The sequence below is a fragment of the Ambystoma mexicanum genome, chromosome 2p, assembly GCF_040938575.1.
Source record: "Ambystoma mexicanum isolate Mex_15411 chromosome 2p, UKY_AmexF1_1, whole genome shotgun sequence".
Taxonomy (NCBI): Eukaryota; Metazoa; Chordata; class Amphibia; order Caudata; family Ambystomatidae; genus Ambystoma; species Ambystoma mexicanum.
The window spans coordinates 1,343,189,836-1,343,217,740 of NC_090923.1; the positions used below are offsets into that span (position 1 = coordinate 1,343,189,836).

General features: G+C 46.0%; 1 protein-coding gene across 2 annotated transcripts in view; it reads right to left on the reverse strand.

Annotated features, from left to right (window-relative positions):
* Positions 1 to 27,905, reverse strand: part of LLGL1 (LLGL scribble cell polarity complex component 1) — a 557,504-nt gene that overhangs the window by 256,086 nt on the left and 273,513 nt on the right. The window contains exons 3-4 of one of the 2 annotated variants that reach the window (XM_069645702.1): positions 22,533 to 22,614; positions 14,810 to 14,925 (exon numbers count right to left, since the gene is read on the reverse strand). In XM_069645702.1, coding sequence (XP_069501803.1) covers positions 14,810 to 14,925; positions 22,533 to 22,614 — 198 coding nt within the window. Of the gene's footprint in view, positions 1 to 14,794; positions 14,926 to 22,532; positions 22,615 to 27,905 lie in introns of both variants that reach the window. The other variant, XM_069645701.1, reaches the window with a different exon arrangement.

Genomic DNA, 27,905 nt, shown 5'->3' on the forward strand with positions numbered 1-27,905 from the left:
CGTGTAATAGTCTACAGCATGGTCCCTGCCGAACCGGGCACACCAGACATGTAACTGGCGGTGCCCCCAGTGCTACCAGACTTTCTCTTACAGACCATGAGATCTCCCGGCTTATCACCTCCAGTGGCAACCTCAAGCATGAAGGGCGAGTCAGGCGCACCCAGCATTCTACAGGCTGCTCCAGCCTTTCTTTACTCGTCTGTGATAGTGATCGGTCTCCCATTACTCCCCTTAGGGCATGTATTTAATCACTCTGAAAACGAGCGTGTTTAAGGCCCAGCATCCATGTGGTGAAATCTGCCTTGGCCAAACAATCATTTTATGGTGCCTTTCCATTTTAATATAATCCACCAGTGGCATTTGTTTTGTAACCCCGAGAAGAACGTACGGAGTAAGGCATGCCTGAAATGTGACCCTCTACCCTAGTGCTGCTGCCCTTTTACGAGAGTTTGGACTCCGAACACCCCCCCCCCCCCCCCCCCAACCCCATCTATAGTAGTCCTATTACATGTGGAAGGATGAGCTAGAACACTTGTGGGCCTGTGTCTCCCGCTCATGACCAAGTACAGCTCTTGCAATGCGGTGCAGATGATGGATGCAGGCCAAAGTTCCAGGAGTTCCTGTTGAGAGCTGGGCTGCTAGAGTATCCCTGCGACCCTCTACCTAAGACTTTAACTGAAGACGACTATTTGCCTGTGCAGTGCCTTGAGCATTACCTGGTGCCTGGGATCCCTAGAGTCTTCCCCTTTCTTGTATTTCAACAGAAAATGTAACACCCATCTGCCAGTAGTTCATAACCTTTCCCTCATTTCGTTACAGTAAAAACGGAGATTCTTATTCAGAAGGCTAAAAGGATGACCAATTCACACTAAGTGAATAATCCTGCCTTCGCCCTGCCAAAGTAAACGAACAGTTTGTTTAAAAAAAAAAATAAATAAATAAATAAAATCCTTCCCATACAGGGGCGTATCCACCTAAATTATGAATTTAGTACCCTCTCAATTAGTAATTACTCTACCTCCCAAGGTGCTGGCGCTGCCTGTATCCACGAATTAACCTTTCAACATTACTACATGCCCGTTTGAGAATATGGCCGAGGAGAACCATTCCTGCCCCCACACACCAAGGTTTCTCGCCATCACTTGCTGTAATGGTGCAGTTCTGCAACTGTGGGCTGGACAGGGAGGCTCTTCCTTTCAGTGTAGCCTGTGGCAAGTGGGAACCAAGTTTACAACTGAAGGAGGCCGTGCATTCTAGAACACTACTTTGAATCAATGAAGGGCATTGGGGGTGTATTTATGGGCCAACGTTAGAATGTGTTGTCACTAGTGTTTAGGATTTATCTGGCACACTCGCCAGACCGTGCAACTATTTATTTCGGTTTTTTGGTTGACATTTGCTAATCACGGATGTCAGTGATTTTACCGAATCTACTTCACCTAAAGGGGAAATCTTTTTTTCCTTTGAATTAATATGCAGGGGAGATCCGTGCCCTGCCCCACTTAATCTATCCCGTTATCCCTACCCCCATCTTTGTTTTTAAAATGTACCTACTTACCTAAACAATTCGAAGGGAAAAAACATTCAAAGATTACTGAGGAGGTGAAATTGGATTCGGTGAAATCTACCGTTATCGCCTAATCACCACTCAACAAATAGACCTTTGCATACTATGATGTTTGGGCACATGGTGTGAAATGTTGTCGCATGCATTCACAGCTGCAGTGCACCACCGTCCCCACTTGTGCTCTACGGTCACGCCCTGGGCACACCCATCGCGTATTTTGTGTTATGTGCATCCTTTTGTAATATACCACTTTGCATGCTAAAGGCTGCAGACTACAAGGAATGCTGTGACTTCAAAACTTCGTGCAGTCCATTTCCTTCTCTCTCCACCATGTACAGGACAGACCGAGTATTTGTATCCCTATACATGGAAATGTGTTGGGGTACTTTGCAAATCGTTTTCCTTGATTTGTATTTTATTTTGCTAATTTGGTGCGTTTTGCCTTTTGGTCTCTATTTTATTGGAACCCCCGTCTTGGTTTATCAACTGTGCGACCAGGAAGAGCGGTTCAGAGATTCGGACCCTGTGAAAGAACTATCCTGTCTAAAGGGGGTTTAGAAGACACTGAGCAGGGTCTTGAGTCGAGCTCCATTGTAGCTTGTGTACCGTTTCAATAAAAATGGCTTATAAAATGGAAAGAGTTATAGTTATGTTTAAGGTGACTTCTTAGGAAGAACCCCGTTTGCGGGTCTTAGAACTTTCCTTTTCAAATTTCAGATCTTTCTTTTGCATACGAAACAGACCAGAGCTGAATCTATGTAATGTGTAGTGAGTGTGAACAGTGGATTAAAACTTAAAGGACTGGTCCCAAAACTTCAAGTCATGCTATAACTTTTTTGATGCAAATCCACCAAGCAGTGTGCTTAAAATCTAGCAAAGAGGCCTTTATGTGGTATCCGTTTGCTTACCTCAACTGTTCTCCAACCCACAGGTTTATTCCAAGGCCCCGATTGTCAGTTGGTGCTTGCTGACCCACAAATCCAGGGTTCGAAATGGCTGGGATCTATTCAGCTCCAGGAGAGCCTGGTTAGATTAAAATCAACCATTACCAGGAGCTACTTTTGGCTATCCAATCCAACTGGTGCCTTATTAACACGCATTTGTGACATTTAAGTGTCCCAGAATGTAAATAAAGGAGAATTGGCACACGTCTAGGACATCCTTAAACAAAATGGATCCTACATAATAGGCAAAATGTTAAAGTGTGCCTCTCATGTGGAAGTTAGAGTTGCAGTGCACTGTGTGCTCGCTCCAGGGTCCCAAGCGGTAGCACCTGCCTACTGTGTGATGCACGATGCCCAAGAGCTGGTTTTAGCTCCTGCTCATTGCATATTTATTTCAAACCCTGAATTGGTCGGCTAATATTGTTGTCGGCAACCAGATTGGCTGGTTAATGTTTTAAAGCCAGTAATCACAAAGCAAATATCAGCAGTAATAACTAAACCAACACAACACTACTATTAAATACACAGTTACCAATGGCCTAAAGGAATAATGCACAGCAAGGGTCCACAACCTATAAAGAAAGGGAGCATACAGTGCAAATATCGTTTAGGCAGTCCCAGGATGAGCGGAGCCTTAGGCACAAAAGTACTTTCGGTGCTGGTGCACGCAATCGTGCGGTCAAGTCAAAACGGGGTCTCTTGCAGAGGCTCTAATGACTCAGGAAGGTGGGTGAGGCAGTGAAGAATAAGCTCCCACTATTCAAGGAGTCTCTCCCCAAGAGGGCAGAACAGGATACAAGAGTTGGGAATAGCTCGGTAGCACAGGATACCTTGATAAAGGATAGTGGCCCTCGGGACACTTGTGCATAAAAATGGATGGATGCACCAGGGGCCATCGGTAAGGGTTGCAAGAACTCACCGACCCTCGGTGCACCGACCTTCGCCAGTCGCGTTCACTTTGATCGAATCCTGCAATTGTGTGGCACTGCAGCTTTAATGGCTGCATTCCAGGGATGATACTGTGGCGATTTCTCCACTCCTGATGGAGAGCATGCCAATTCCACTGCAGCGGGTCTGAGTGCACTATGTCTCAGGAGGATAGCTCAGGGGCAACACGCTCGCCTTGGAAGCAAGACAATGCAGCGCAACAGGTTCGATCCCCGCATCCACACTTCGAAACCTCTGGGTATTAAGTGCATTATAAATAACCAATTACAGTAAGACAGCACAACAAGGTAAGTGCTTGCTGTCGAGGGGCGCAATCTGAAGGTCGAATCCCAATGACGTCAGCTCTGCTTTTCATACTTCTGATGTTGTTTAAAGGAGTGCTGACTTCGATTGGGTAATTATAAATACTTTTTTTAATGTACAGTGCTTTGGAGATCGCTCAAAAGACATTATAAAAATGAACAATTTTCAATTTGTTTGGTTTAGGGCGTGGAAAAAGTTGGGCACCATTGTTAGCTTTTTTGTGTGGGGGCGTGTCTTGCAAACCAATATCGTAAATTGTTTTAATTTTAAGGGGGATATTGAGCCCCCTGCACACTCTAGACGCAGTTGGAGGGGTGCAATATTCCTCCGAAAAGGGCCGGTCTACTTGGCACACGAGTCTATGGAGCTCAAAATCATCTCGGATTCGAATTGGACCCATGGATCAGGTCTGGGGGAAAATGGCTGTCGGCTAGCTCACCTGGGCCACTAGGGCATCTGTGGCATGGTAGATGCGTCCAAGCCCTGAAATAATTGGGCCACCTGTCATGGCTACTGGGGGGTGCCCGGGGAATGGCCAAAGGCCAGACTTTGGGCTTGCGGACAGTTCATAAGGCGGCTGTTGGCCCATCGACCAACAAAGGTCGAAAAAGTGGACTATTGGCCTGGCTGCAGAGACCACATTGGGTGGCTTGCTAGAGGCCTGGCCATGGCATAAAGCCTTGACCCAAGTATTGGCCAGTGTCATGTAGATCAGTGGTGGCAAAGTTGTCAGTGGTGCAGGTTAACCATGTTAAGTCTTGTGAAGCAGTGGTGTAGTAAATTCAGGTTCGATTTTTAGTGAAATGGACCTCGTATTAGGAAACTAGCTAATTTATACTGAGTGATGCCTACCTTAAGGTTGGCAGTCCCAATGTCTGTGGACTCGCTTTTTTATAGCTAGTAACATTAGCTGAACCATTCACACACACAGTTAAATAGGAGGTGCGGGTAGAACTTCTTAAAACACTTGCATCCGGAGGTTGAAGTTTAATCTGACTAGTTGGCACACATTTACTCTTCCTATCCATGTTTCTCAAAGTGAACCACCTCGCAGTCCACCCTTTTCAGGCTTACTAAACCCCTCTCTCCTCTGTGCTCGGTCTGTCCCACAATCGAAGGGTCTGGCTTACTTGTAGTTTCTGGTTTGTCCTTTCCTTTTTGTTTCTCCATAGAGAAATAGTGGGGTAATACATGGTATATTGGCTTGCTAGCTCTAGTAAACACGGAGGGCGTATGCTACCTTTGTTTTGGCCTCTCGTTAGATTAAATGAATGAGCTCTTTAGAATTGCAATTACAGGTGACCTTATTAATGTCAATTTTACATAACCAGTATGTATAGCAGGGGTGGCTCATTGATAATGGGCGACAGGTTATTGACCCACCCATTCTAGATGAGCCGCCAAGTGTAGCCCAGTTAAAACACTAACTGCTCCCTTGGCTGAGGTGAGCAACTGAGCGAGCGATTTTTTTGGCTTCAGCAAGCAACATTGCGAGTGCTCCCTCGGTTGGCTTGAACTGTCGAAGGGAAACTCAATTTCATTGCTTACATTTAGCTTTCCTTCGATGTGGTACCATGGCCCTCCTCTGTGTCGCCCTGTAAAGACTCTAGGTTAGGTAATTCAACTCTCACCCAGACTCTTGCGGCAGGACAAGGACATCGTAACACATTCTCGTTTTTTTTCCCTTGTCAAAGTAAACGGGCAATCTTTCTCCCAACTACTTAAAACATCTGCTCCAGTACCCTGACCGGCAACATTTGGAATACTGGGGCAAATCACCATCTTAAAACGGGTTTAATCTACTCATCCAAGAAAGTTTGACCACTTCCCTAGGTCACGGAATAATACATTGAACATGGACAGTAATTGGCCACACATAGACCCTCTAAAGTACTAGACACCATCACCCCAAATAAATAGTATCCTATTGGATCGCTTCGGGGAACAATTCTTACTTCATTTCTAGCATTCAAACATTGCAATTTGTTACACTTGTTAATGTGTGTGCGCACAAGCCGTTAGCCCAAATTACATTTCCCAGGTAACCCCTGTGCACCATTAACTGAACCGTCAGGTGCTTTAGCACTGGTGCTTCAGTACCAAGCCGGTCTTCGCCAGTCATCAGCGTTCACTGTCACAGGGATACTCTGCACAAGTAAGTTCTCCTAGTCTCTCCCTGGATTGTTACATTTGCTACATTCTATCAGGACTCCGACGGCCAACATGGGCTACCGCCCTACAGTGCCATTATCTTTGGCCGCACAGAGCTAATCGATTAGCTTATATAAAACTAAAACTGATCAAACTTGATAGCTTCCCAACACCTCTGCCCGCCGCTAATACCACATGCACGGACAACAGACAACAGGTTCCTGTAGCTCTTCAGACGGAGACTACCATAGCAGCTTAAATGCACTCTAGCCACTCAGAACAATCCCCCCTGCCCCCGCCCCCCAAACTCCTTCATATTATACACGAGACACCTTAGATCCAGGGAACTCAATCCACGGCTCTTTACCTCATGGTATTCATCTTTCTAACTGCACTAATCACATATTGCTTGCGATTGCAACTTTCTCCTCTCCTCCCCACCAAACCAATGGTCTCCCCCTGTGCAGCCTCATCGGCTTAGCAAAAAACACCAAAAACGTAAAAACTCACCAGACCATAAATAGGGAAACCTCATTAAAAATTGCGCTCCTTAACACAAGATCATTGATCAGTCATGTTCGAGATTGCCATGACCTGGTAATAGCCAACAACCTAGACATACTTTGCATCACCGAAACTAGGATCTGCGATTCAAGTGGAACTTCTATCAGCCTAGCAGTTTCCACAGGATTCCCTTTCATCTCCACTAACCTAAGCTCCGGGAGCTGAGTGGCAAATCGGCAAAACTGAACTAGGACTCTTTCCAGTCTCTCTCATGCATCGGATGCAAAGCCCTTCATGTTAAAATGACCCCGACCAACAACTGCATAAACATTATTAACTACAGGCCTCCAAACCCAATGTCTGCCTTCAATAATGAAATGACCAACATCTCAAACAGCCTGTCAGACCCAACACGGCTACTCTCTTTCTGGGAGATCTGAACCGATGGAGGCAACTAAACGCCATCGAATTAGAATCTTCTCTCTATAGAGCACGAAGTCCAGAATAATTAATCTACCACAGCAGAAAATAACATACTAGACTGGATTGTGACGAGAAAACTCCTAGTCAACAGCATTTCAACTGGTGCCTGCATATGGTCTGAGCAGTTATTACCTTTAACATCCAGAGCCTCCACCCTTCGCCTAAACCAGCTAATCCAATAAAAACAGTCACTGGTCGTAATTTCAAAAGAATTTATCATCAAGATTTACAGTCTTGTTTAAGTAACATTATGTCCAAGATACATCCAGAGGACCCAGCTGATAGTAGGTTGCTTCTTTTTCTGATATATCCACAAAAATGCTAGACCAATCAGCCCCTATGAAAACAGGTCAGGGACAACACACCAAACCTGGTTCACCCCAGAACTCAGACTCCTGAGGAAACAAACAAGCATTAGAAGCTTGCTGGATCAAACACCAATCCCTATAAATCTCTAATTCTGGACACCATTTTTTTAAATTTAATGCCCAAATTGAGTCTTCTTTCAACCATACAGGGAAGCTTTTTGAAATCCCAAAGTCTCTGGAAAAACCCAAGGCATCTCAGATCTCTTTTACACCTACTAGTCTAGATTGTTTGACAATTCAGGCTGCCTTTGACGCAAACATTTTAAAGGCTCAAAACAAAATAACAGCAGCCCAAAATTGCAACTCCTATCTAGAAACAAGCCTATCTAGAACCAAAGGGACGGTACATCGAGGAATTTATCTTTACTCAAATATCTGTCCAAGATATGTCCATCCTGCTTTCCTCCATGCGTTCTACCTCTTGCCCATTCAATATCCTCCACCAAAACTGATCCTGGAGCATAAGGACTTATTTGCCCCATTCCTGACATGTCTAGTCAACGCCTCTTTTAGGGACAACCATGTACCTAACTAGATCAAAAAAGTCAGTCACCCTCATTACAAAAAACCCTAACATTGATCCTTGAGAACCAAGTCATCTGAGACCCATTACCAACTGCCAATTTCTTCTTAAAATGCTGGACAAATTCACTACTATCCAGCTACAAACATTCGTTGAGTCCAATTGCATCCTACACAAATGTCAATCTGGTTTTCGACCATCATTCAGTACTGAGACCGCCCTCATTAACCTTCAGACCCAAATGCTGGAGATCAATAACAAAGGGAAGGCCGGGATGTTGATTTTACTGGACCTCTCTGCGGCCTTCAATCTGATAGACAGAACATCTTCTTACCTTAAAAGACCTAGGCTATTGCTTCAAGTAAGCTGTGGACCGACTTCACGTTTTCCTTTCAAATCGAGAATCCAGAACACAGTGGGATCTGCCTTCTCATCCTGCGTACCTATCCCCTGTGGAGTACCACAGGGTGCTTCTACCTCGCTGGTGCTCTTTAACCTATACATCAGATCCCTCTGTGCACTTGACAATCTGAGGGTATTTTCTTTTTTTCTTTTACCAAACTACGCTGACAACACCCAAGTTGTCTTAGAACTCACTGGCAATTACGCCACAGACTAGAAAACCTTGTCTAACATCTATTGCCACATCGAAAGTTGGATGTCTGAGAACTGGCTGTGCCTGAACGGCAGCAAGACGGAGATGATAATCTTTGGATCTACAAACTGAGCACAGATTATAGCAGCTTCCTAATAAGTGAGAATGCAATCAAAATCCAACAGAAAGTATAAACTTTAGGGGTTCAGTTGGAGGCCTCTCCACACATACTCGCATATGTATATCACACATGTAACTATTATCTACGCCCCCTCAAGTATATCCGCCCCTATATCTCCGAGAGCAACAGTGCCACCATTGCACAAGCTACCATCCTGACCAGATTGGACCACTGCAACTCCTTACTAAGTGGATCATCACTCTCCAACCTTAAGAGATGTGATCCAAAATCACACGGTTTGTATTGTTACCAACACTCACAGAATAACACATTGCGGAGCACAGGAGGAAACTCCATTAGCTGGCCATCTGGGAACAGATCTGTTTCAAAATGGGCACCATGGTTCACCATTGCCTCTTTGGCCTAACACCAGAGCATCTTAAACCAATGGCACCACTGTACCAACCCATCCGGTCCCTTCATCCTTCAAGCATAGGGCTGATACATGGTGCCACAGTGAAGCGCACCAATGGCCTTGGTAGATCTTTGCCCGCAAAAGCGGCTTCCTTTTGGACTGCTCTGCCTCTCACATGGAGGCTCGAAAGCTCTAAAAACATTCCTATTCAAATGTTCTAATATTTTACCCCGCTAACTACCTATCTCTGCCTGTCCCGTTTTATATGTTTAGTCCAACTGTGTCAATATGCCTGCGGGCCGCTGGCGCATTAATATATAAATTAAAAAAATCCCAAATCTGATCTTTCACAAGGGAAGAGGATGGACTTCTGCACATTCACCTTGAATCCCGAGAGAGTCATATTCACAAATGTTTGATAAGACATGTAGGATCAAGGGGAGTGGTTTGCACAGATGTAACAATGTCATCAGCATGTATCCCCAATTTAAATAACTCTTCTCCAACCCTAATCCTTTCACTTAGTGCGTTCTTCCGGATTGTCTCCACCAGAGGCTCCAAAGAGCACAAATAAGAGTGAGGACAGTGAGCATGCACCAGTCTCGTCCTTTTTCTAAAATGAACTGTCTCAATCTCTTGCCATTCACCATCACCCGGTTCCTGAGGTTGGTATAAAAAAGCCCTTATCCCCCTCAGGATCCTTGCACCAAAGCCATATTTCTCCAAGGTAGCATAGAGGAATCCCCAGGCAATCCGGTAGAGCGCCTTCTCTGGGCCAATCGCTAGAAGTACCGGGTCCCCACCCCTTCCCCTTGCAAAGTGCATTATATTCATGCTTTTCCTCGGCATATCCGTGCCCGGTTGTCCCGCAATGAATCCCAACTGGTCCGAATTAACCAATTTTGGCATTAGTCCCTTAAACCTAGAAGCCACAGTCCTCATGAAATTCTTCTCATTGATGTTTAACAACGAGATGGGCCTATACCAAGAACAGCAGGCTGGGTCTTTCCCTTCTTTGTGTAACAGAAATTAAATCCTTGTGAAAGGAGCTGTGGGGCCTGTCTGCTCAGTATTCAGTTGAACATTTTAGTCAGGAAAGTAATAAAATCCAAGAACATCTTATTATAGCCCAATAGTGAATTCATCCTCCCCGGGGGACTTCCCTGATGGAATGTGCCCAATTGCCACCATAACCTCCTCCTCAGCCACCAGATATTACAACAAAACCCCTTTCTCCCAAGAAAGATATGGCTAAGGTTGCCCAAGTACTCCCCAATTTCCTGTGGTCCCACATTATCCTTATGATAATGTGGGACCACATTATCTTGTGTATGGGCGCGTTACAAATGCCATATCATATCATGAAGCTCACCATAAAACCCAGCTAACATTCCGCAGTATCGTCAGGGATTGTGCACAACCCATCATCTACTCGCTTGATTTCCTGAACCCATCTCAGTGCCCAAAATCTTGCAGCCAGAATAGAACCAGCTTTATCCCCTTTTACATAAAACGTCTGCTTCAGGAATCTGAGCTTCCTCACTTTCAACTATCCCAAACGATATTGGGTCAAGCCTTCTACATTTGTGTCACCAGAACCTCTTCCATATCACCCACCATCTGCCTCAAAATTGTGAATGTCTGCCCTGAGCACAACCCCCTGATAAGACCCATTTAGCAGCGTGCCCTCCTCAATGTCCCTCTCCACATCACCTTTGCTGCATCCCACACTGTCCCCACATCCGCTTCTCCTGCATCATTGGACTACTCAAGTATTCCTTGATTTCGTTAGTCTCTTGTCTAAAGAACACACGACTAACTCCATCAGGACCAGGTTGTGGTCCGTCCAGCCGGTTGTATATCTCAAGCACTCACTCTTTCAATCAGCTTTCATTAAGTAAATCGATGCAAGTATAGGTGTTGTGTTGGGTGGATACAGGGGGGAATGTAAAACCTTTAATTGTCAGATTCTTATATTGTCAACTATTAATCTGGCCTCTGGATTCCTTGACCTGTCCAAAAGTATCACACTCCTGCAAAGTCGTGGGCTACACAACCTCCTGCCGGGATAGCCTATCCAGCCACAAATTGAGCCTCTACCAAGTCATGGACAGTCACTATTATACCCAAGATCAGTCTATAGCCACCCCATACCGCACCCAACATCGCTCCCCACTCCCCCAGATTCACATGACTTCCACCCTAACCCAACCAAGACACCCATGAAAGGTTGTACCACCAGGAGTAACACCCTGTCCCTCTGCCGTACATACAACCATTATAAAAATACGATTTTGCCCCAGAAGAAATCATCAGCGACAGCTAGGCTGGCTATCTATCCATACCGTAATGAGCAGTCCAATACCAGCATCCTCCGACAGTGGTTAAGACACCCAGGTCACTTCAATGGGGAACGAGTGCCCAATCTCAAACTTTCTGCCACCTGGTGCGCCTTCTTCTCACTCCCCCTCTGTTTGGAGCCAATTAAGGTATGTCACTGTGCCAGTTCTGCCTCCGATCCAGTCGGGATTCTGTAATCCACTTCCCTTGTATTCAAAATGTAACACAGAGGGCAAGGCCCGACGATATCGAATATCTTTTACAGTTGCGGGCTGTCAACAATCCCTTTTGTCGAGTGTCAGGATCGAGAAATCTTGGAAAATCTTTACATCATCCTCCCCACACCGGATATCACCGCCATTTTGTTTTAGCCAAAATGTCACCCGGTCTCGATTTTTCCTCCTTGCCCTCACTACCTCTTTAAACAGTGTGATAACGGTCTTAATCTTCGTCTCAACATCTTTCGGCGGATCACCCCGTTTTTCTTTCAGCCCAAAAAACCTTAATTGTTCCTCCTCTCAGGTTGGCAAATCGACAATCTTCAATTAGGCCTCCTCCCCTGTTGCTTCCAGTTCAGGAGCCTCGCATCAAACTTCACTTACACCATGCAGCTGTTCAGCTGGTTGTTTTCTAGGCTCATCTTATATTCCAGGGAGTCAAAATGCCCCCTCGGATCCGCAATGGAGGACTGTATATCTCCTTGGAGCACCTTGATCTGCTGCAGTACACCTACTATATCCTCTTTGATAACAAGGTCCATACCAGAGGGTGAGGTCGCCATCCCTCTCGTCCTGGGACACCTCATGCCATGATGGCCACTCAGAAATTTTTGAAGGCTCAATATTGCTTGCACAGCAGTCCCAGCTCCTGTGTCTGTTCTGGCCCCTCTAAGGTGACCCACCAAGCCCCCTCGTGTGGGCAGAGGACTGCTACACTGCCCCCACCACTCCCAACGAGCCACCAGGCCTATCACACCATCCAGATCTTCCCACAGGGAGGCCACTTTCCTTAGTGTTTACCAGGAGAGACTGCACGGACTGCCTCCACGAATAACCACAGGTTAGCCCCGATAAAGTTCATGGCCAAGTCCAGGGTCTCCTCCTCGGTTCAGGGCACTTGCCCCCTCCCCTTCAACAGTCCTCCACCAGGGGCCATCTCACTATCCCTTCACGTAATCATAAGCAGCTCACTGCACTGAAACAGGCCGGGCCTCGATTCCACCAAGCACTAGCAAAACATGCGACCAGCGTCCCTGGGTGCTGCCGATCAAGAGCTAAACATCTGAAGCAAAGTACTTCTTCGCAACTGAACCGCCACCCTTGCTCCAGTACTTTTCCCCAATGCGCAGGGAATGGGCCCCCCGTGCCTACTGCACTGTCACTTCCCACTCATTTCTCCCTCTCACAGTGGCCCCAAACAAATGCCGGACCCCCACAGCATCACCTCTGAGCTCTGCAAGTGCCACCGCTGGCCTGTCAAAAAGATACACATCTCTACTACAGCAGAAACGACCCCATTTCCAGGGTGCACTGCAATTATCTCCCCATTTTCGTCATGGGGGAGGGTAAGTTGGGAAATTGGAGGGATTGAACCAGGCAGCCAACTTGTGCCGTGCCCTCTGGCAAGTATTCTGTAAAATACAGTTTTAACCCATTATTTTTAACATTTTCTTGGAGGGTGAAGGTTGGGGGAGGAGAGGGATTACCCCGGAACCCTCCCTCGTTTGGTAAAATCTCCCTCGCTATGCTCAGGTGGCTCTTGCATTTTTTGGGGGAAACATTTATGACTCCCAGCCAATGCCCTATAGAAGCCCAAAGGTTCAGGGACCGTGTGAGCGTTTGAAATAGAAGCTGGAGAGCAGAAGCAGGAATTGTTTGAGAAATGTTACAGGAGAAAACAAGAAATTGAGCAAGATCCAGAGGACTGCAGACATGATCTAGGAGGCTGGGCAAGGCTGACCAGGAGGCACTGGATACAAAAAAATTGATATAGGGGCATGAGTTGGAGATTGGTAGCCAAAATGGGTCATGTTACTGAGGATTATGCCCAGAGCAGCAAAAAAGTGTTTAGAGGGGTGGAGGCAGAAAATATTTAGAAGTGTGTGAAATTAAGGAGATTGGTGACAGAAGGTGCTCCATGATAGTGATGAGGTTGGTGACAGAGGACCTAGGGAAACTGGAGTGAATAAACAGGAGTTACAAGATCTTCAGGAGGTTGGTTGTAATGAATCAGGAGATTAGACAATAGCAGAAGGAGATGTGAGAACACCAGGAAGTTAAAGATTATCCAGAGGGGTTAGGTATGGGGTTTTAGAGGAGGGGGAATAGCTAGAACAGAAACTTTCCAGCAAGCCAGGTTAACCATTGGCAGGTATTCGAGGCGAGAAGAGAAATTAGCCCACAGCAGGGAGGGTACATGAGGTTCAGCGAGACAAAGGAGGTGCATCAGGTCCAGAACCTTGGGACCAGGATATAGCCAGGTTTGGGAGACCACCTCTAGGAAGACAAGGTGGCACCCTGCTCAGGGGCTCAGCCTAATGTCATGGAACCCGTCTGTCCAGAAAATCCGACAGCTGAATGCTCTGCTGGATTAAATAGTCCGGCTCTACCTCGCTCAGATTTAGGGAGCTTTCAAAACCTGCAGGCAGGCCTAGTCACCAAGAACCTGGAAATGCCAAAATCGGAGGCTTAGAATGAGAAGAGTTCAGGAACCTGCAACAAGGATTAAGAGGAATCAGATTAGAGACTTATTAGGTGGAGTACTTTATTTTCTAAAAGGGAAATTGCTTTTGGGTTAGTTCCGAGAGCCTGGAGAGACTATCCACCCTATTGCATTTAGTGAACACTAATTTGTGATGGCCATCGTTTAAACATATAACCCCAATAAATTCTTGTTAGAGAGTCTGTCTGGTCATTTGATCCCAGTCGCAGACTGGCCCGCGACCCAAGCAAAAGGAAAAAACAGCAACTACCAAGAGCAACACATTCCTTCTACTAACCATTCCACAAGCTAAAAGACAACTAAGATCCAGCTAACAATACATTCCATGAAGGCAGTGGTGCAGATGCAGAAATCTAGTCCCTGTAACATTGCAATACGTTTTCAGATGGAAAATATGTAGTTGGTACTCAAGGTCAATGATTCAAAAAGGTCCTTTGTTACTTTGTGAAAGTCCAGCTGCATCAGTAACATATTCCATAAATTAAAAATGTATGAGGATTTCTATTGACAGCCCTAAATAAATTAACTCCCACTAGGTTCCCAACACAGAACAAAGTCACTGGGCACTGGCAAATCAACCTCCAAATAGTCGGTCAAAACAGAAAGTTAATCAGGCATCCCACATTTCCCAGAAAAACTGCATACTCCACTAGCTAAATACCAAATGTGACTATTCAACAAGGCCAATGTTTCAATCTATTACTGTAATACAAGGAAACTCACTACCAGTCCCCTCATCCCCCCGAACCCCCCGCCCCCTGCCCACCCATCATCAGGCCAGCATGAAACAGAAATAAGTGATGGGAAGTACTTAGTGGTGTCGAACCCTGGTCTTCCTGGGAGGACGAAGTTGTGAGTTTCATGAAAGTGGGAGACTCCATCTCCATCGTAGATTTCCCATAGGTGAAGGGTGTTATCATCCAGCAATGAAAGAAGACGACCCTAAAGAAAATGAGGCAACAAGATTGTTAGGGAACTAGTAACTGCCAAGGTCATAGCATTGACTGCTGCTGGTATAAAAGCACACTTTACCCTCCACACAATAAGCAATATGTATCTGGGCCCATCTGCTTCTTGGGCAGTTCCGTCACAACAGTTGCCATCAGTGACCAAGTTTGGGCGATGGGTGAAGAAAAAGGGGAGGGTTGAAAAATGACTTTCCTTACTCCACCTGAAGTTCACATCTCACCAAACCAAATTGACGAGAGAAATTAAGAAGCTATGGGCAGATGCACGCAAGTAAACATACATGCATCAGGACTGTTTTCAGTCTACGCGATCTCTAGAATGGGTGCATCCGTACTGGTTAATGTGTATTAAGACATCAGAGGGCATTCCCAACGTAAGTCACTCAATCTATACGTTGGGTTCCTGGACATGAGGCAGTGAAAGTAGAAGCCAGTGCTCTGGGAAAAAGCCAAATTAGAGGCCAAATAGCACCCCCCCCCCCACCCCCGCCTCCCAAGACGAGCATACCGATAGGTTTGAACTCCCTTAATATTTCTGAAAAGCTAAATGTAAGCCATTGCGGTGTTGCCATTGGAATTGAGAGGGATTCAAGATTGGGGCAGTCAAGCTCGTTTTAGTTTTGCAAAAGAAATGTTTGGGCACTACCTACACTTTCAATTTCCTGAATTACTAGAACTAAAATCATACAGTAGGGTCGAGTGTATATGAAGGCTGATGCACTAAATGGAGGAGGGAGTGGTGACTGGTGGGGTGTAGAGGGTGAGGAAGAAAAAAATAAATAAATAAAAAAGGCGGCCAGATGAGGTTTACCCAGGTGTGAACAAGCAAGCGAATTTGGGTAACAGGATATTCGCATAGAACAGCTGTGTACTATGCAAGTCCCTGCCTCACATACAAAATCACCCCAATATAGCACAGTGTTGAAAGTTAGTATGGCTTCCATTCCTCGGGTTCTACAAAGGGCAGAGAATTGGCTTTTCATAACACTATATATTAAAGACAGCCACCCTGCCATGGCGTAGGTACTACTGTTAGAAAGAACACATTTTCCCCCCTATCAACTATGGTGACTTGGCCTATTCCCCCCCTTCACCCCATAGCGTGCAGAGGGAACAGCAAGCTAAACAGCGAATGTGGTGGCCCGGTTAGCAAGGTTACTACAACGGTCTTGGTTTGGCTTCATGGCATTTTGAGCAATATCCACGGTCAATAACTACATGTAATCATCATCCTGGTATATGGTTTCAATTGAGTTTCAAACAAAAAGGCATGAAGGTGTACAAGGTATGGATTGTACATTTCGTATGGGCAGGAAATTGGCCAATGAGAGGGGGAACTGCGCGACTGCCACTGCAGTTCCAGATCTCATCGCGGCACTCCCTAATCACGAGAGGGCTCTGCCGAGGGCTCTGCCACCCACACCATTGTGCATTAGAGGGTGGGGGAATACTTGTGAACCTGTGCTGCACCTCACAGACGCAGCCCAGGCATCCAATCATTCCCCTGTCCCCAACACCTACCACAGCTCCTTACCTTAGAGTGTGATGAGGCAGATGGCTCCACTGCTTGCTTCTAAAATCTTTGCAGGGCCACACCAGGCAGACGTGGCTCAGCCTTCCACCACACCCCCGAACAGCCTCTAGCAGACAGATTTTTAAGCCCCACCCCTCCCTTGTCATCATGTTGCTGTTGGGAACTGTCGTGGTTGAGGAGTGCCCAGCAACCACTGCAGGCAGATTGCCTTTTTTTTAACCCACCCACCCCAAAGATGGGCGACAGTACATAAAAGCTTCATAGACCACGCCCACTGACCATACGGGGAGCTTTGGGCCCATAAACCTCATTAAACGCCCCCAGTGCGCTTGGGCCATTAACTTGGTCTTCAGGGCCCATAACCTCCAGTATAGCCCTTAACTAGGTCTATAAAAGCTTAACTAGAACATTGGAATGTTTTCAGATACATTGCAGTCAACGTACTGGCAGTGGGCACGAATAGGTAGCACAAGTCATTTGTCCCAACGTGGCAATGCTTTTTAGTCTCTCCTAGTTTTAAACGAACTTCACTTAAAATCGATGAAGCGTGTAAACAGCAAGGTTTCCTCTTTCCACTTCTTTGATTATGAACACTTTTTGTCAACCATAAGTCAGACATTCCCTTGCACCCTTGGTTGTTCTTCTAGTGTGAGGGTCAGATTAACTTGTCACAGATTGATTTTAAATTCTGTTTCCTAGGGAGGGAAACTCTCCTTAAGATAGGGAGATGTGTTTATTCAATCCATTTGTTTAATAAAAATGTCTGAATGAGAAAATCACAACTTTGTATCTGCCTCTATTCTAACCCCTCACATAATGCACTAATCTACTGCCCCGGCATTGGGTTTGCCAGATTAAAAAAAAAAATAAAAGAAATAAATTCACCTGTATTTATACAAAGGTCAGGCCAAAGCCTTAGGAACTTTGACACAAAAACATGGCAACTCCATGTGTCCTGTGGGCTACAGCGCTAAAACAGAACATGTGGTGGCAGGTTTGCCACCATGTGTGCTCCCCTTCTGGGTTGTAGTGCACCCTTAATCCAAGGTCATTCTTTTGAAACTCTTCACCACCTTAAACACCTGTGGAGTTATCAAAAGATAGGAAAACGAAGCACGTTTCTCATTCTCAACTATGAACACATGTTCTCATCTGCCAATGTTACCCTCTTTCACTGCAGCATTCTAGATCCAGCCACTGCTTCCCTTGCCCACTATAGAAATGCAACACATCTCTATTGCATTGGTCAAATCAGATATAGCACCTTCTAACGCTGAAAGGGTATTTTGTTGATGGATCCGTTCGAAGTGACCAAAATATTTTCCATGCTGCTTATGCAGTTTACTGTTCATGACTTTGCTGAGTGCCCACCTGGCCTCTGCTAGTGTGCACATGTGGCCGAACTGGTTGCTATTACCAGGACATGCCTTTTGGCAATCGGATATTCCATCAATATTTGTACTGAACCTTGCCATCCCTTTGGTGTGGCTCATGATTTGGCCAGCTATCGAGCATTAGGGAATTTCTCAAATGCTGGCACGCCTGTTCAAATGCCACCTACATTTCTGCCCTTTTGAATGCCGTAATGTTGCCCTCCTCTGAAGGAATAATCAAGAGCCAGGACAATTTTTCAGAGCCCTGACATTTCTAACGGCAATGACTGTGCTGACCTAGTAGCGAAAGCAACTACCCTTCGCATCCGATTTTGCTCTGTCCAGGAGCTCCTCCCCCCTTGAAACTGGACTGTGTTCAAGACTACATTTTTCTTCAGCAACATGAACTTTCTTCCAATACACTGGATTAAACAAAGGCACACCAGACCCCCTGATTTATGAAAAGAAAAAAAAATACAATGCATGCAAGTTGACCTCACTCCCAGGTTTCATATATAGTGCTAGGCTGGCGCATGGAAAAGGCCGCATGAGCAAAGGGAGATGATTAGAACCCTTTCTAAAGCTTAGCATACACCAAGATTGGCATAGGTTGAAAAACAGGTTACCAAAATATTTTCCATTTGTTCGAGACAAAACCCTGGAAAGGTGCAGCCACAACGATGGTGACCCATACTCTCCCCGGCACACCCCTCAGGGGGACTCATGAATGTGCAAAAAGGCCAAGGATCCAACATTTTGTAGGCCTCCGAAAACCAGAAAGAACAGATATGTTTGGATTACAGGCATCAGCAACATACAGCTGAACCTAAAAAGACCAGGATTGGGAACTACTCCCCTATAAGATTCTGTGGTGCCTAGTGACACTACCAATGGCATTAAGTAAACCACCTTCAAGAGGACATCCACACACATAGGGAAAACTTGCAATCATGGAAACCCCCCCCCACACACAGAGCAGCGTGCTGCAGGCAGACATCCGCACACTCTGCGCAATGAGGAACAGTGATTTAAAGCATTCAGTAGTGATGCAAATCCCCTGCAACGAACTACGTGTGGAAAAGGGGCATAGTATAAAGATAATTCTTTTCTGCTGGTTGGATATTTGCATTCTTTTCACATAACCTCACTTAACACGTAAAGAATCTGAGTGTGATAATTTGTAATGCTTCTAACAGTATTGAATGCTAGTAAGTGCTGGTTTGTGCCAGAATACTGGCGTATTAGCAAATGACAGCAGAAAAGTTGCTTGATCTGTCAGCAGAGATTGGACTTTAGGAAAGTGGTTACAGAGAAAGCAAGCGCTGGATTGATAGCTGGTGCACTCAAATGTTCCATATACAATTCTGATCAGACATCCATGATCATGTAAAATCAGAAGGATTGCATATTATACCCCCCTCTCCCCCCTATGTCTCAAGAACACACCAACTCTCTAAGACTGTTAAGAGGGGGCGACGCCAAGGGTCATCCCCTCTAGTCTGCGCTAGGCAGATCCCGCTCTAGCCCAGGCATCCCTTAAACCAAGTATGTTCAAAAGAGGTCCTAGATGGCTGTGAAGCCCAAGGGCAAACACAATGTGTTCCATAACTTCAGTCTCAATACAAAAAGTTAAAAAATAAATAACATTCCAAATAAATAAAAAGCAGTCCAGACTGTCACGTTCAGGGGGGGAAAGGGTATGATTTCCATTGAGTGGGAAGGAGGTTTTATGGTTGATCTTACATAAAGTACAATAATTCTTATCTGGCATTGCTTTGGCCCTTAACTCTGTTCAGTGTAGGGAGACAATGTAAGTCAAGACGGTGGTGGAGACTCTGCGAATTGATTGGCTACTGAAGGAATAAAGGCTCATTGTTCAAAATTCTAAACTGCCTTTCATTAGTCACCATCAATGAGTAACGTCCTACCCTAGTACTCTCCTAAAGACAGGCCTTAAACCTTTTTAACTTGAGCAAGACAATTCTCTTGAGTAAAAACAATCTGAAGTGCAGGAACCAGGAAGAAAGGAGCAAAGCTGAAGCAGCTATAGGAGGCAGCTAAGTTCTTTCATACGTTTTAATTTTCAGTTGGTGGAAACTGGTTTGTTCTTGGAGACTACAATAATTGAAAAGACAATTGAAGGCAATCCACGCGTTATATAAAATGCAGTATCTGAACCCGCTTTTATAACTTTAAACTTCGGAAGTGGCGCGCAAACGAGTTTCATGACATAAGCACGGCCTTCAGCTTCAGTGAGCCGACAGCGCAAGGTTTCCTGGCAATGAAGCTGCATCGCAAGTCCTACGAGTTTCAGACTTTGCAGAGGAGCCGTTGTGTGGAAGGTGTAGCATGGCCATGCAGTGACTAAGCACTTGAAGCAAGGTAAGCTGCGTGCTCTGAACGGAGAGTGGTGACAGTTTATGTAGGTAGCGTGGACCAACACGCGGTTAGCGCGGCTACCCGGCACAGTCTGAAGTCAACTGGAGCCTACGTTTTAATTTTACACGCGTTCTGCAATTGGACACTTTCCAACTCCATTACAGTGCATGGGAAGCTTGGATAAGTGCGAGAAAAACTGTGGTAATGAAAATAGGAAAGCATAAAGAAATGTAAACAAGAGACAGCTGCCAAGACAATACAATCCACTGATCTCAACTGGGATTTTTCAATACAGACGTTTTAATGTTTATTAGAGACTACTTTAAGAGTCTTGAGAGAAACTTTGGGGCTCAAACCAAACAGAAAAGTGAATCTGATCTATGGAAGTATAGTTTACCAGAATCCAGTTAAACAGATATTAAGAAAAACAGCAAACGTTCAGGAAGTCTTCTCTTCCAAAATTCTTGTTGGGTGATCACAGAGTGAATTTAGGTACTGTACAGTTGGTCAAGGGGAGGTGCAGATGCACGGATAGGAGAATGTAATTACTTATGCTGATGTTCTTTTCATCCCTACAGATATCCTTCAGAACCAAGGACAATAATCTGTTTCATTAGTTATTTTATCCACTTCCCCTTTCCCTCAGGGGTGTACCATGCTCAGCAAGTAAGTGTGCAATGCCTTTGTGGGTCTGAGGTTCAGCAGCTCACGAGGACAAAGCTTCAATGTAATAACCATCAGACCCTCCCTCCCCCGCACCATAACTCCCACTTCCCATCTTTAGGGCAAGACTGGCTCTGCTCAAAACCTGGGTACCCCAAGCCGAAAGGCCCAGCCCACTACCCCAACTGCTCTTGATGGGCGTCAGGTCCCCAACACTGTCACACCAGGAGCCTCTATTGAGGTGGGCACGGCTGACATTTTGGTTCAGAAACACAGGATCACATCTCTCTCAAATTATAGTGGTTAGGCTTTTGGGAGCACTCAAAATGTTAGGTTTCCATTGCTGCGTTAACTGCTCGTGTCTACTTATTCCCCCCACCACAACACTGCTAACTCTTCACACAACTCCCCCAATAATGACCAGTTATTTTCTACTGAAGCCATGCAGTTTAAGGATTGCGAGCCAGACTAGTCTCAAGATGGGGGCTGATGGAAAGTATAGACAGGGTTGTTTCTAACCACTTGGCAACAAGAGTTTGTTAGAAAATGCATACATCCCACAATGGTATTGCCCCTCTCCAATAAGGTGTTGAGGACAGGTATTCAAGGTAGGCCTACACGTACCTCTCCTGTTTAAGACCACCTGTCCTTTGAGCCTTTTGTAAATATTTAAACTACTCTGGACTCCCCTTCCCGCCCCTCTGAGCATGCTCTATGTGAACATCTTGTGGAATTTCTGTATGCAAGATGTGGCATGTTTTTGGCATGTGAGCTTTCTCCCTTACTCTCCAAAAGCGGTTTTGAAGAGACTTCTACCTAAAAATAAACTATTGCTGAAAGGTGTGGTCAGTGACCCCTCTTTTTGAATGAACTACTACAAAGAGAAGGGCATGAGAATGACATTTAACTTGTCACATAAAACATGCAAACACCAATTTGGTTTTCCAGCCGAAATAGACAAATCAGGTGTGAAGAGAAAGCATTTCTCAAAAAGAAACCAAAATGTTGCTGGATGCCGGGGCCGGACGAATATAGCAAATCCCAAGAGGGGGTAGGGTCAGAGTAGGGGTAGGGAAGGATGTTTAAAAAGCCAGTAACAGCTTTAGGACTAAGTTCCAATACAGTATTTTTGAGGGCTTTCAACGAGGTCCCCAGCATTGTTACCAATAAAACCCAAAGCAAAAACAAAAAAACAAAGAATACACAAAAGATGGCCACCTTCGAAAGAGAAAAGGGCGCCTTTTCTGCATCCATGCTGGCACCCCGGGCAATCAGGGTAGAGTGGCGCCAAAAATAAAAAGGCATGATGGGTGCAGGTAGGCAATGTAGGCTTTCATGGTTCAGTAAAGCCTGCATCCCTAGTCACCAGATTGGCTGGTGTCCCTACCACAGGTGCCAATGCCACCAAGAATTTGGAATTCAGTCAGGTTTATTTTGGTGGTGGCTATTAGTCGAACCTAACCGTGAATGTTCCACAGAGCAAATCACCACAAATGTACAGAGCATTACTCAACACATTTTCCAATAGACTGCAATATCGCAGGAAAACGCTACAAACAAGCAGAACGAGTGTGGCATATGAGGCAAAAGAAAGCTTTGTACTACAGCAGTGGTAAAAGAAGAAAAGCTCACCTGTCCAGGCAAGAAGTGCATCTGCGTGACCGTTGCAGTTTCCTTGTGTAAACCTGTAAACTCCACTCCAGGGGTTCCATATCTGACAAGGGACACTGTGAAGGAAAACATAAGTGATAGTGGCAAGAAGGCTTTGAAGGGCGGCTTGCCGAGTAACCTCTGCATGAGCCACCTACATTGTTGGTCGATCCCAACCATTGGCAAATCAATTCATGTTAATGGTGCTCTAGAATTTGGAACAAGGCACTCAACATGTGAAGGATGTATGCAGAAACCTACCAAAAGTAGGGCTGTAAATTGGATACTAGCAAAACTTTCCACTAGTTCGCTGCAAGCGCTTCCGAAATGAAATTAGGACATTCATATTTTATCAAAAATTGTATTGGAAACCATCCATTACAAACAAAAATTCTGTTCTTATTGTGTGGGTTAATAATAAAGGTGATCACAATTAAAGTTCCAATGTCCAGAAGTACAATTTTGTCATTAAGAAAACTTGCCAACTACTTAGCTAACAGTTTCACCCTCTGGGTTTGTCAAGACAATAGTAACACTCTTTCCTTGCCTGCAATATCGATAAATTGTGAAACAAGGTTGGGGATAGTGATAGACAAAAGGTCAGACATGTATTGCACGATTATCCAAAAAGATATATTTAAAAAATGTCCAATAAGAAATCATTTGGGAAAGTTACAAGCCATAACAGTTCTCAAGCTAACAAAAAGAACAATTGGGAAAATAAAAACGTAATTTTGTTAAGTTAGTCCTTTCCCATAACAAGGAAACATCAGCAGTAAATCAGAGCAATTGTATTTAAATCTAACCTGCTATTGTTACGGTCCATGGTCGGTTAGCTAGTGCTGGTTAAACCGTAGGTTATTGGCGCCTCCTCGCGTTCTTATCTAGATTGACTAAGCCTAATAAAAAGCCAAAAAACACATTTTCATATAGGCTTTTTAAACACTGTATTAGAATAATACAAACTGATCTTATTAAATGCCTGCGTAATCTAGCAGTGACGTAATTGCTAATGACCTTAATGCCAACTCAATGTGAGCTTGATCGTCTAGTTATTTTTCTAGCTTTGACACCCCATCCATAGTGAATGTTCTTATTATTACGTTTGTTCTTGTTTATTCTTGATTAACTTTTTACATCTAGTCCTAAAAGAAATGGACACATTACCAGTCAGTACATAACACGGGTAATATAATACACCCCCCCAATTTCTTACTGAAAATTGTACATCCAGGCGACCATCAGGGGGTGTGGACCAAAATGGCCGTGTGAATAACTTGCTCCGTTCACCCCCGCCTGCTTCTTGAGATTTCGAGTGCCCTAATGAGACTCTGCAGTGTTCACTGTAGCATAGTGTGGGAAACAGATTGCCGTTTCCTGGTCTTTACGTGACGTTTCGGCCTTGGGAGCAGACACCCGACCCCGGCTGCTGCGGTGTGGGCTCACGCATCAGTGGCCCGCTGCAGGAGTGCCCCCAGAGCCGTGAGCTGTGACTGGGGCGGTGGCGCTGCGGTCGGTCGGTCGGCACTGCTGCCAGGATTTGGTTTTGGGCCAGTGTTGTGGAGAAGGAGTGTGCTACTGCCAGTGAGCTGTCAGTGTCCAGACCCACAGTTGGACGAGGTAACGAGCCTGCCCACACGGCTGACACCCCGCCTGGAGTGCCGACCTCGGGGGAGCGTTTGGAGCGCCATTAGGGTCTATTGAGCCAGCCCGGCGCTGAGGAGGACACAGGATTGCCGTGGCCGAAGAGCTGCCGGATTTGCCCACATTGGAGTGACGGGCCGCAGGTGCAGAACCTTAGTGTTGAGCAGGCCCAGAGGGGGGAGCAGGGCTGCTGTTGCCCCGCTGCAGTCTGATGGAAGATCTTCATTGCTGAGCGGTGACGTGTTGCTGGATTCCACAGGGTACGGTGGCACCAGAGTCTCATGGGCTGCCCAGGAGGGGATCCCGGAGCTGGGCCCCAAGTTGGAGGTGTCCCTGCAGTTGCAGGGGAGTGGTGCCGTCATCAAGGGTCCACACTTCATAGTCGCATCGGGACTTGCGGTGGGGGGAGTCGTTGCCCCACGTGCTGTCGGTGGGGCACATCAGTGAGCATGACGTGCTGTGTGAGGTTGTGGAAAGTGGGTACCCAGAGCCTACAGGTGAGGAGTGGAACATGGAGATGGGACCGCTGCCTGATCTTTTGGCCCTACAACAGTATAGGGGAAGGGTTGCCATGGCTGCCAAAGGGGGGGGGCTTCCCCATAGCTAGAGCCGGCTGGAGGCCCGCAGTCACTTCTACCAAAGATAACGTCAAGGACATTTTACATGAAATCAAGGCCCTGATGGGTGACATTCAGGCCTCCATCTCGAATTTGAGATGGAAGGTGGAAGTGTTGGAGGAAACATTTGAAGGGATGGAGAACAATCACCTCAGGGCTGACCTATTTGACATGAAGTTCGAGGCGAGGATGACAGACATGGAGCTGTACGAGGAGGAGTTCAGCTTAAAGCTGGATCACTTGAGGGTGTTTGGCCTGAAAGAGCAGAAGAGAGAATCCCCCAAAGATGTCTGGAGGAAAGTGGAAGGAATTGTGAATTCTCGGTTTGCAGATGTGGGGGGAAGGGAGGTTGAGATCGAAAGGGCCCGCCGGACTGGTATGCTGAGGCAAAGGCAGTGGTTGTAACATTTCTCTGCCATGGTGATAAGACAGAGGTGCTGGAAAAGCCTAAACGCCAACGCAATATTCAATTTGAGGGGGGACACTGCAGATACACCAGTACCTTTCCAATCTCACCCCTTCGCAGCAAGAACTGCCATCCCTTGGCGGCATGGCTTTCGGAGAGGGGTCTGCGGTACAGATTTTGCAGTTTGCTATGGTCTTTGAAGTTAATGGAGTTGAATATTGGGTGACCATGGGGACGGAGGCACAGCAGGTGCGGAGACACCTTTAGGAGGGAGAAAATGTGGGAGGCCTGCAATTTGCAGAAGTGGGACATTTGCAGCACAAGAGTTCCCAGAGAGTGCATGTACCTCCGATCGAATACCCTGTCACCAGTGAAGTGGAGCAGTGTTAACTTGAGACGTCCATGGGTTGTTAGCCTGGGTTATGTGGGGGTACAGCTGTGGGGTATGAGGCAGGGTTACATTATTGCATTTTTTTTGTTAGTAATGTTTATTTTAAAAAATTTTAATTTATGTATTTATTTATTTTTAACACGTGTTACGGCCGGGGCAAGTTACACTTGGTGGCCCATCTCAGAATGGGCGGTTTAGGTTGTGTTTGGGGATTGGTTGGGGGATAGGGAAGAGTGCGGGGGGGAGGAAGGGGGGTAAAGTACGGATTAAGAGGTTTGTGAACTGTTGTTCATTGTGTCGAATTGGTCCGTGGAGGAATGTGTCCTCTTGTATATGGCAGGGGGGGGGGGGAGGAGGAGAGATCTTTTTGCTGGTGGGAACAGTGAATATTAAGGGGGCGAACTTGCCCACCAAACACTCCCCGATAGCTAGATAATTCCGGCGTATGGGTCTGGATATCCTGATTCAGGAGACAATAATGGCAACGGAGTCAAACGGCAGAGACCCAGCGGGCAGAATGGGCAGGCTTTTTAGGCATCAGAGGAGGCAAAAAATAAATAAATAAGGGGGGTGGTGGGTATCATGTTGCATAAGATTGAGGATGGGTGACTTGAAAGCATGGAGGGAGGAGAGAGGCCGGATGTCCATAATCAGGAGCAGTTGGAGTTTTTTTTTTTTTTTTTAGGAGTGTTTTGGTACAGGTATTGCTGGAAAGTAGTGGGGGGGCGCTGATATTGGGGGGTGATTTAAATATATGGGCTGACCCTTAGATGGACAGATTCACTCCGGGTGGCTGGGAAGACACCAACCTCCAGTGTGGGAGGGTCTCCGCAAGCTCCTCACTGCACGGGTATTGTGGATGCATGGAGGGCACTACACCTGAGGAGAGGGGTTTCACGTTTTATTTTGCACCATATGGGATATATCCCCATATTGATTACCTCTACGTGTGCAGGAAGCTGCAGGAGAGGGTGGTTTCCTATGATCTGGCCCTGGTCGGTTAGTCTGACTACAATATAGTAGTCATGCAGTTCGTTACGACAGGTCTCTGCACACAAGATTCTCGGTGGCGGTGCAATGATTCCTTGTGGAAGGATGCAGTTTTTCTATCTGAAATGAGGGAAGCAATCCCAGATTATTTTCCAGAGGAATGACACAGGTGAGGTCGACCTCTGTATAGTGTGGGAGATGGCGAAGGAGACTTGGAGAGGTCTGCTCATCAGGGAGGGGTCTACTAAGAAGAGGGAGAGGTTATTGGTAGAGAACAAATTACAGGGGGAAATCACATCATTGAAGATACAGATGAGCCCTCAAGAGCTGGAGGACCTCGTAAGGGAAGTCAGGGGGAAATAAAAGGAGAGCTATGGTCTGTGGAGATAGGGAAAGTTGTGCGGGACCTACAGTTCTTGCACCAGAAATATGAAAAGGCAAATATAATTTTATAATTGTTCATTTAGAACGGGCTTAATATCAACGAGTGGTTTCTAGGTGCGGCATCAGGATTCAAATCTGTGTTGCTCAGTGTTTTGCTTCCAAGACAAGTGAGATGCCCCTGAGCAATCCTCCTGCTTTTAGCAGCCCGGTTGAGGACTCGGGGGGGTGGACAGATGGATTGGTGGGGGGGATTCAGGATGTCCAGTGAATCCTAGTTCATGACCCCGGTTGATATTGGGGAAGGCTTTGTTGCGTTTTATGAGCAACCGTATAGTCCCAAAAGTGAGCCAAGTGAGGAGGATATTGTGGAAGACTTGGCTGGGACCCAGTGAGGTGGAAGGGTTGGACGCTCCGATCTCAGAGGAGGAAATTCTCCTCACCATTAGAGGACTGTAGGGAGGAAAGGCCCCGGGGGACGGGGCTGTTCCAGGGGCTTTTACATTTGCAGAGTAGCTGGTCCCTCATCTGGTAAGGCTGCTCAACTTTGTTATGGAGACGGGTAGGGCAAACATATTTGTGTCAGGCTTCGATTTCAGGATTGCACAAGGAGGGGAAGGATTCCCGATTGTGTGTGGCGTATCGACCCATTTCCCTCCTTAAAGTAATAGTGCGCTCAGAAATATTAGCTAAAATGATGGCCAATAGTCTAAAACATAGTTTAGACATGTTTTAAATGAAAGTTCCTATGTAAACACTTTGAGCAAACGAGGCTCAAAGCGTTAACATGGGAGCATCCATTTTAGGCAGCCTCCTCAGCTCTGGCGGCACCAAACAAGCAGCAAAAGCCCCCTACTGGGAGCTTTTGCTTACTACAGCCAGAGCAGAGCTGAGGAGGCTGCCTTCACTTTCATTTTACGTTTTTG